At 42.2% G+C, this 10,362-nt stretch overlaps 1 protein-coding gene across 2 annotated transcripts; it reads right to left on the bottom strand.

The window, feature by feature from the left end:
- Positions 1-431: 431 nt before the first annotated feature.
- Positions 432-2,795, bottom strand: LOC147447005 (uncharacterized). 2 transcript variants are annotated; one of them, XM_086522915.1, is made up of 7 exons: positions 2,566-2,786; positions 2,030-2,122; positions 1,786-1,884; positions 1,615-1,656; positions 1,374-1,503; positions 1,005-1,106; positions 432-838 (listed from the first exon to the last, which is right to left on the bottom strand). In XM_086522915.1, the coding sequence occupies exons 1-7, from the start codon at positions 2,683-2,685 to the stop codon at positions 675-677; spliced, it is 750 nt and encodes a 249-aa protein (XP_086379041.1). In that variant the 5' UTR covers positions 2,686-2,786; the 3' UTR covers positions 432-674. The 2 variants fall into 2 exon arrangements, with proteins under 2 accessions (XP_086379041.1, XP_086379042.1); XM_086522916.1 differs by lacking the exon at positions 2,030-2,122 and having other exon boundaries at positions 2,566-2,795.
- Between the last annotated feature and the right edge of the window lie 7,567 nt (positions 2,796-10,362).

Genomic DNA, 10,362 nt, shown 5'->3' with positions numbered 1-10,362 from the left:
CAAAGCAATCAATCTCAATCTCTCTCTCTCTCTCTCCGTCTGCACGTTATTGTAGGCCTAGTTTTCTTATGATCAAATTAATGCGACAAATTGCCCACAAAGCCTAGATCTAAGATTTTGACCGGAAATTTATATTTAACTAAAATGCTCGATTCTCTAACTTGGAAATTAAGGTCCAATGAAATTACACTACAAACTGGGTTATCATTTGTTCCTACCACTCGGTCTCTCCCTCCCCCTGCAGGAATGATGATGTCCTTTCTCTCTCGCTCTCTCTCTCTCTCTCTCTCTCTCTCTCTCTCTCTGGACGGCGTCTCTAGCAGGTTGTCTATGGCTCTACATCGTTGCCCTTATTTCCAAAAAGCAATGGAGTCCGGAGGAAATATTTCAATAGCTCTACTTTTTATCAAATTCTGCAACGGAGGCAAAGATTAATGAGAAAGCCAAAAAGATTATAATGTTCAGGGACGAATCCCTACCAAACGGCCAACCCAACAACAACAACAACAGATGAATGGAGGTTCTGAAATGGTCAAATGTTGTACTTATATATGAAGCTGGAGCATTGATTGATGAACTTGGCCCAATGACCCTCCCTTTAGAGCCACTTACCACATGAAAGACATGAAATTGTGGATGAGAGAAACAAAGCCCAATCACCCTCTCTGTCAGTTTCATGCCTTTGTACACTCAGCTTCCTTTCTACTTTCCAAGGGAAGTTCAAACACACTCTTCCCTCCCTCTGCACAAGATATCACCTCTGTCGTCGTTATTGTGGATACTGCCGATGCCTGAATGTGGAGAAGAAATTCCCTCACAAGCTTCGTTTGCTCCTCACCTGCCCATCCATCCCCACCAAACATCCATAAACCTTAATTCCTTACAGGCCAAAATCTGATGCGTGTGCGTGTGTGTGTGTGTGTGTGTGAGACACACACACACACAGAGAGAGAGAGAGAGAGAGAGAGAGAGAGAGAGAGACAATATGTCCCTTCACTACATACCCAACCTAGGAACAGTGTGCTTTCCCTGATGGCGGACGACAACAGGATCCTTAAACTTGAGCAGAAGCTCTTCATTCACCTTCCTAAGATAATCCTGGTCCCCTGCAAAAAGAAAAGTTCCATAGTTTTGCATATGCAGACAATACAAGGACAAACAAATCATCGGTGACAGCCAATGCTGGTGCGAAGCGAGTTTTGAGAAGAAATGAAGTGCCTAACTCTATCCAAAATGCAACGTTCATAGCCCCAAACCAGCTTCCCCATACTAAACTCAAGATTAGACAGTAAATTAATACCAAAACATGACAAAATCACATTCTCATGCCCGTCCATAATATGTTGCCAACAAGATCCCTTCATGCTGCTCACCTATGATATGAACAGATGGACACACCACAAGCTCCGAGTAACATTCGTGCATTAATTGCTCATTGTTGAAACCAGTTCCAGCTACTAGAATTATGAATCGGAGAGATGGATGGAGTTGGAGTGCCAAACCCTGCATGAAAGCGAATGGAACTACTCTCACACACACACACACACACACCGCCGACAAGTAATAACATCTTCACCTCCAAAAGCTGCCCTGTGTATACACACATATACGCACCTTCTGCTGAAGGCCCGCAAATGCCGCTGCGAGGACTCCACCCTACACAGATAGAAGTTGTTGTATTAGACGCGCACAGCGTGAGACAACTTGTCACCTCCATCACAGCACCCGGATCATGCATTAATGTTACCAAAAAGTGAATGATCTTCATAGAGAAGAAAATTAAACCTGGGAAAACCCCATCAACCCATCAAAGGGGCCATGCTCTAGCATATAGTTGGAGATGGTCTCCTTGCATTCCTCCAAATTGGAGAACTCACTGTAGTCCTGGAGAAGAACACCATAAGCTCATTATATTGAATGATAGCAATAAGCTCTTCCAAACAATTGATGTCTCTGCAAAACATTATCTTGGGCTCTGGCTACCTTGTAATTTTTCACAGGAGCAAGTTGATGAGCCTGGCTAACATACCTTGTTAAACTGAAACCATTCAAAATAGGGTCCGGGGAAAATAGCCTCCACCTCGGACTTGCCGGAAGCCACATAAGGTCCATCGAGAAAGGTCTAAAGCTCAAAAGCAACGCATCAGCTTCACAAATTTTGCAGTATACCAAGCTCCAACAAGTGCATGTTCCCACAACTAGGGAACAGCATATAATGCTCATATCCAACTGAATCATAACCATCAACGTCCATATGTGTTGTGATGGCAAAGCCATGTTAATCTAAAGGGAAGAATCATCGGTAGACCCTGATCACATTGCCATGGCAAAGCAAGGAGCACCATGACAAGGTTGAAATTAGGAGTTCTTCTTCCATCCTCAATCGAAACGCTGGTGAGTGAGCCAAACATGGGACGGCCAATATATGATTATGATGGACGTGCAATTGAGCACAGAACCTGCCATGTGCCCTTGAACCCTCTTATAATCAACATTTCGCTGTGTGTGTGTGTGTGTGTGTGTGTGTGTGTGTGTGTGTGTGAGAGAGAGAGAGAGAGAGAGTACCAGGTCAAGGAGCTCGAGTATGGAGGAATCCCAGCGACGAATTTGCTTCTCGAAAATGGCAGCACTGGTGCGAAAGCCATGGAAGCAGAGCACGCGCAGCTTTCTGCTGCACCCATCCATAATGTCGATCGTCTAGGTGAAGGGAGGCACCGCACTGTTGAGAATTCTTGACAAAACTTTTCCCGCTTCGCGCAAGATAGAGAGTCAGCTAGCCGCAACGAGGAACTTCGAGTGTTCCACACGCAGGTCACGTGAGAGACGTGTGTTGAGATAATAATGGCGGACATTAGTGAACGTTCATGAGTGACGAGTCCACAACTTCCACATATTGGAAGTCAAGAGCAAAGGCTCGCAACAAGGGGAAATTTGAAATTCTCCCAGTTTTCAGGTCAAAATTTGAAGGTTGTAAATTTGCAATGAGTGGGCCACCATCATGAACTATACAAAGTGTAATACTTGGACTTCGAAAAAATGAATCGTAATATTTTTAAAGTCCCTAACAGTTAAGCTCAGTCGTTACATTGAGGTAGTGGTGTAGTCAAGGAGCCTGGAGGGAAGCACAGCGCGTGGGCCACAGGTCAGAGAGAGGGAGGAAAGCGATTGCGAGTTGTAAGCAGGTCTGCAATCAGAGGCCAGCAGTCAGCCCAAGTGGAGGATAGCTCAGCACTGGAGCCAACCACCATCGACAGCAATCTTGACAGTACTCCACCGAGAAGGAAGTCGAGGGGCAAAGGTTCTGTTGCTTCTCCTCCACCTGCAAAATATTGAATGCTTCTAATTTCCAAGGATCCCCGATGTCAACATACATACATGCAGGGAAGGAGAAGCAGGACTCAGGTACTCTCTCTCTCTCTCTCTCTCTCTTCAATGAGGGGACCACATTTGGAAGTTGTAAATCAAGCAAAGCATGACACATTTCTCCAGCATACCCCGAGTACTAATCTGTTAGTGAATCCTCTCACCCATGAGAAAATTGTGTTGCTAAGCATATGTTGCAATCAACACAGAGGACTATGCATTCAGCTTATATGCTTGTTTTTGCAATAGCCCCTGGCTGCAATCTAGTTGTGGATTCTCTCACACTTATCAGGTGCTTGTGCATTGCATTAGGCATTCAAGGTGCATGCTTAGATGATTGCATCTAAGGAGAGCCCCGCAATTGCCTGTATAGAAATTACTTGACAACCCTATTCTAGTGGGGTTTTGTAAGGCTTTCATCTTATAATCCTGTGTGGTGTGCAGGCCGATGGAAAGCTCCCAAGATGAACATCCCATTGGAAAAGTTTTGTGTAACAGCAAAAGAGTTTAATGTTGTCCATGGCCTCTCCATGGACAGTTACGACCCCGAATTGGCGAAGTGGGAGCAGATTACAGATTTGGAGTGGTTCAGTGTATTCAAAGAGGCGAAGGATCACAGCAAATATCGCTTTAAATGCAGTAGCATTCGTAGCGACATGTACGACCAAGTACTTCAGTTGCACTACAGGGTGTACCAGAAGCCCCCCACCAACATGGAAATTAATTCGGCTTTTGCAAAGGGTTTGTAAAACAATTCAGTCCAATGGCAATTGCAAGTGGCTCAATCATGCAATTCAATTGGGCTGAGTTTGTTGTCCAGCATTTGTAGGACCCTCGAGAAAAAGGATACTACGATGAACATGTTGAAAAGTGAAGGGTGCGTAATACCCACCCCTCAAGTCAAAAAACAGAGGAGGGCTCCGCAGAAACAAAGGACGATGGCGCTGGCCAAGTAGCTCCGAACGTTGTTTTTGCTGCCAGGGCAACACCCCTCTCTATTAACAGCTCTCACAAAGTGACAGCAAACCTGTCATATTTCAGGCTCTCTAATTTGCAGCACATCATGAGTGCAAATGACCATCTTAGAAATCGACTGCAGGATGCTAAACAGCAGCTCAAGAATGCGGGTCAGGAGCTTGAAGATGCGAGGTTCTGAAAGCAATCCATGATATGGTCAGCCCTGTAGTACTTGCTATGAGACATAAGCTTCATGATCCTGCGAATGAATTGAGGTGTTTAGGCCTCACTGAAAGTGTGGATGCAAGGAGAGAAATAGAGCTCATGATAAAGATCGAGACACTGAAGGAGACACTGGATGGTTTGGGGTTTCCTCACAGTGAGGACACCCCCACTGTTGTTGATAATGACATAACCTATATTCATGTAAGTCCCGATGGTTTTTGTGATTGAACCTTATGTTTTGAATATGTGCACAACTATCCCACCATGCCTCTATTTTGATTGGTTTGTAGATTAATGTGGAGGTGCAGGAAGCAAAAGTGCACGCTTGCGATAGTCAATTGCAGCTACTCATGCAGATAAGTAGGAGGATACAAGGCTCCTTCATCCCCACTTCCCTATGCAAGATAGCTATGGACACTTTTACAGAGTGTATAGGAGGGGTACGCGATGGGACAACAAGCAACGTGTGTACTGGATGTGGTCTGCCACTAGAAGTACATGAAATCAGTGCAATGGTCAAAATGCCATGTGAGCATACCTATCACCTAATCTGCTTTGTTGCTGCATGCTCCCTGGAGATCGAATGTAGACCTTCCACCTGCCATCAGAGGATACCAATTGAATGGTGTGGCAAGGTCACAGGGCAAGGACCTCCAATCACAGAGTTTTGGTAAGATAATGTTAAGGAACAGTTATTCAGCCTTGATTCCTACACTAGCCCTGTGTATGCTAGTTAGCATAGAAGGTATGCTAGTTAGCTTAGTGGGTATGGTGTCTAGCATATTGTGTATGGTAGTTGCCAAACCTAGTTATGCTAGTTAGCTTAGTGGGTAGTGCTCTCAAAAAATGAGCTTCAGAACCCTAATTTCTTTTACACACTGCCTTATATACCTAGGGTAAAAATATGCAATGTCTGAACGCTCAAGGCATTTAGGGCTCCACCACTTATTGAATTTGCAACCTAGGCACATTAAATAACCTGTTCTTTATAGCTTGGAACTCCCATTGAGCCCGTAACACATTAAAATATTACAATGGCTTGAAATAAATAGGAAATCTACAATACATGGCCATTTTGGAAAATTGTGGAAAATGTGTAACTCCAATCTTTATTGCTTCTTCATGTTGATCTTCAATGTACATTCGTACGTCTTCGATCTTTAGCAACTTCTTTTGTTAACTGACGTTGACTCAGTTAACATTCCCTCCTTCCGATTTTAGTGCCCGTCCACCACGGGCACTATTAAAAAGTGTTCGTGGAGGCTGTTGAAGGTTTTTGATTGGTTGTTGATGGGCTGGTCGTCTTTATTTGTCATTGCATTTGTTGATGAGGTTCAATTTGTTGCAGCATCTTCATTGGTCCAAATATGTTTGTTGTGAGAGATGATGTTGCTTTTGTTCATTGTAATAGCATAATGAGGAGGCTTCTATTTATTATAAAAAATATGTACAAGGGAAGTAGAATGATGAGGTTCTTAGTAAGGGCCTAATATCCGTGGAAGTTTACTAGACCGACGCCAATTTGCCAAGGTCAGCACCAAGCGATGGGGAGCATTGGGCAGTCACCAAGCCTCCTATTCGCTCGGTGCGGACTCCATTGTTGAATGTAATGAATTTAACCATAAGATCAACTCCAAGCGATGGGGAGTGTTGGGTAGTCCCCAAGATTCCTATTCGCTCGGTATTGTCTCAACTGCATTTTTGTAATCATATCACCATGGTCTTCATCGTCGATTATATTAAGATCAATATCAAGCGATAGGGAGCGTTGGGCAGTCCCCAAGCTTTCTATTCGCCCTATATTGACTTCATTGTATGACATGTCTTTCCGTTGTCGATTATCGTTTCCCGAGGTCTTTGCAGTCGCTTGTATCGAATTTAACACCAAGGTCAACACCAAGCGATAGGGAGCCTTGGGCATTCACCAAGCCTCCTAGTCACTCAGTATTGACTTATTGCATGACTTTTCTTTCCATTGTTTGTCATGCTCCAAGTTCTTTGTTGTCGCTTGTAATGGCTTTAACACCAAGGTCAACACTTAGCGATAGACAGTGTTGGGCGGTCACCAAGCTTCCTATCTACTCAGTATTGACTCCACTGCATGACTTTGTCGACTAGAATGACATTGGTTTGCATGTTGTATTCCACTCAAGGTGCATAGGTCGAAGCAAAAAAAGTATCTAATGCATATGTCCAATAATGGAAGATCATACAAAAATGCACGGAAAACAATATGTTGTGCAAGAAGGATTTTGAGGGGTTCTTTAGAAAGATGGTGTAGCTATAAAAGCATATGACATGGCTTTGCAAGTTGGCACCCCTTTAAGAATGGTTTTCGTCGATCGAGGATATGTGCTCTCATCTTACTTTGCACTATGTGTCAGTGTTGGACTCTACGACACTCCACCAATTGTAAGTTAATAGACTTTGACTCTTATGCTCATCTCATCCAGCATGAGCGACATGCCTTAGGTAAGCTCAACTCTTCCAGCTTGAGCGTAAGCCTAATACGACTCTTAGCATAGAGTTTAATACGACATGAAGCTTTGGGAGTAATGCTTTGCTCATTTATGGCTAAGCAGCCCCGACTCTGACTATACCAAAGAGTGTTTCTTACACCCTGGCGACTTGACTTTTTACATTCTTGAGCTTACTACAAATATTTCTTCAGGTAAAAGTAAGCTTGAATCCTCAAAAAGAGGATTAGTGGAAGGACCAAGTTGGCATTGAAGGTTTCTTTTGCCATACCTGTTTTATTCAAAATCTTTGTTGGTTGGTTTGTCCTTCTTTGACTGTGAAGACTCCATTATCTGTTTGATTTTCCAATTGGGCATGTTGTAAGAAGTCTTTGATGTTGTTGTAGGCCTCTTTTGGCTGTCGGCTTCTGGCTTTTGACTAGGAGCATTGGAAGACTTAGGAATCCAAATCTCTTGATGACCTTTGTATCTCCTTTGTTGACTTTGTTGATCCCTAGGTCTTTTTGAACTCTTGAGATCTTCATGTAGGTCTTGTGTAGTCGTAGTTGGCTTTTGGTTGACTGGTAGCCAAATCTTTGTATAACCTGTGTAGAATCCTTAGCTAGGAGGAAGATTCTTTGAGATCCATCTTTTTTCTGTATCCCCTTGAGGGTTGTGGTTGACTTTAGCTTTTTTTTATGTTGTTTTGTTGTATACATGCTTCTTAGGTATCATAGGATATTGGGTTGATACCTAATGGGACTTATTTGTTGGGAGGGACTTGAAGTTACTTCATATGCTCTAACCTGCAGTTTTGGTACCCATATCTGTCTATTACCTCCATAGTACTCTTGTTCTTTTAGGACCCATTGTCATGCTATCCATCCCATGTGTTTGTCCTTCTGTGTTGATTTCTTGTCTTTAATCCAAACTAGATCATTGACTTTGACTAAACTGCTCGGAACAAACACTTGCTTGACTTTCCTTTGCTTTCTTGAGTACTTTGGCTGATATACCTTTGATTTTTTGGGTGGCTCCTTAGAGGTTTAGTTGGGTCAGCAATTGACTTGAAGTTTTGAAAACCTGACTCGCTTGAAGAAGCTGATCTATGAGGGTTCTTTGATGAGAGGCATATGTTGTCACACCTTCTGTGCTAATTGGTGGAAGTTACACTTTAGCTTTACCTTTGTCTACGAGATTTGTCTTCGATTCTTGTGACTTTTGCAACACTGAATCTAGCATTACGATACCTGTAAATGTTGTTGGCTACCTCTTGAAAAAGAGAGTATTTGCATTTTATCTTCTTTGTAGACCTTGTGTTGGTCTAACCACTAATGTCTAAGGATGACATTTGCAAGCATTTTCTTTGAAGACCTTACTTGAAACTTTTACCTGCTCTTCATGATTCTGGATGCTAAGGGTAGCAACCATTTCTTTTTTACTTGTAGACTTACCCATGATTTCTCTGTTACCTGGCTTGCCCTGAGTAATCTCTAGAATTCTCTGGATGTTGTCTGCAACCATATTGCAATTTGCTTCTTTGTCCAGTAGAGCATTGCAACTGACACTTTCTCCTTTTGTACTGCTGAGAACTATAGCTATTCCTATTGGAGGTTCTATTGAAGATCTTTGTTCTGCTTTTGCCATGGTATCATCTTGATCTGATTGTGTCTCTATGGAGGGTGACTTGAGACTTTGTGTTCCACTCTGACTTACATCAGTTGATTCAGCTGGTAATGTCTGGATCTTTGGACTTTCTATTGCTTCTTGGTTGTTTGCAACCATGTTCTTCTTTACTTCTCGCTTTGGTGGCATTCTTTGCTCAATAGCTATCGTGGTTGCTCTTTGCTCTGTTTAATCTGCACTTGATATTGCCTGATTTTCTTTAAGCTCTTTTGAAGTTTTGTTCGATGGAGATGAATCATGTTCAATAAGATCTACTTTGATATCAATCTCCATTCTACCTGTGCTTGAGGACTTTGTGTTGTCATCCGCGGGTGACCAGTCTTGGTCTTCATTTTTTGTTGTCTCTGAAGACTTCATCCTATTTACATTCTGTATCTCTAACATCTTTCGGGCCATTGGCATTCCCATTATGATTTTGTCTGGCATATCTTTTGTTGTGATCACATAGAATTGAGCTATGATGATCTATGAACTTACTTCAATGGTGGTGAAGATGATTTCCCGGCATTCTACTCGTTTATTTCTTGATATGCTTACAAATTCAAGAGCATCTTGCAGGTGTGGGTGGCCACATCTTTTCCAAGTGCAAAAATACATGAGATTCTTGTATAACTAAAAATCTAGCTTTACTTCTCTTGATAGCTTTTCTTCGTTATCACCAACAATGTTGCACTTGATCGTCTCCAAATTTCTTTCTATATTGACTGCTATTGTTGTGGTAGTGTCCTTTGGTTGAGCTTTATCTACATATTCTTTGCTTTGACTACCTGCTTCATTTGATGTTGGCTCCATTGGCTATAATATTATACTTTTTGTCTGCAACTGATGAGCATTGTCCACCTACATCTGAGTAACCCTTGATCTTAGAAGATCCATTGTACTTTCTTGCAGTATTTGTCTCTTCGAAAGAGATTTTGGTGGTGACCTTTGTGTAGCTTTCTGGACTTTAGCTCCCAATGACTTTGACTTTTTTGTCACATGTTCTGGCAGCTTGAGGCTTTGCATCATCTTCAGATAGTCTTTGACTTCAGTCGACGGTCCATCCATAGGGGTTTGTACAAGGTCATGAACCTGTTGATATTTGTTACCATGTGCATATCAAAATGTTGGCTCCATTGGCTGTAATATTTCACTGTGGGAGGTAAATATGGAGAATTTAGAGCAGATGATGAAGATGATTGCAGAGTTAAGTGCAAAAGGTTTTGATCATAAGTCAACAGTTCCAGATTTTTTGAAGATGCTTCAGTTGGTTCAAGGATCTCTGCTTTAAATGGAGACCGTAAGGAAGAAGAATCAAATGGATGAAGCTTTGGATGCAGCTTTAGATGCAGTATACGACGAGATACGAGTCTTTGATGTATACGATCCATAGGGCTACCTAGAGTGCTATGAGTTGGAAACCAAGGTAAGAGAGATACCAGAAGAGTTAATGATCAAATCTTTTGAGCAGTTAGTGAGTTCAAATTTTAAGGAGCAGATTCAAGAGGTTACCAAAGCCTGTAATGACAATTTTGGAATATTTCAAAAATGCTACTGTACAAGTAAGTTATGAGCATTATGAAAGATATCAAGACCAGAGTCCAAGTCTACGTAGATATTCAAGGACAAGTACGATCAAAATTAGAAGCTGTGATTGATGAGTGTATTGTACAAGATGCTACCTTCTTACAGGCAA

The sequence above is a fragment of the Adiantum capillus-veneris genome, chromosome 11 (assembly GCF_014529385.1).
Source record: "Adiantum capillus-veneris isolate H3 chromosome 11, ASM1452938v2, whole genome shotgun sequence".
In the NCBI taxonomy this organism is placed as follows: domain Eukaryota; kingdom Viridiplantae; phylum Streptophyta; class Polypodiopsida; order Polypodiales; family Pteridaceae; genus Adiantum; species Adiantum capillus-veneris.
The sequence above is the reverse complement of the archived record's forward strand: the minus strand, read 5'-3'. Positions and strand labels throughout refer to the sequence as shown.

Excerpts from the sequence above, each read along its gene's own strand:
- LOC147447005 (XM_086522915.1), bottom strand. The coding sequence starts at position 2,685 with ATGGATGGGTGCAGCAGAAAGCTGCGCGTGCTCTGCTTCCATGGCTTT. Across the intron at positions 1,885-2,029 it reads AATGGTTTCAGTTTAACAAG|GACTACAGTGAGTTCTCCAA; the intron begins GTATGTTAGCCA and ends GTTCTTCTCCAG. Across the intron at positions 1,657-1,785 it reads GGTTGATGGGGTTTTCCCAG|GGTGGAGTCCTCGCAGCGGC; the intron begins GTTTAATTTTCT and ends CTATCTGTGTAG.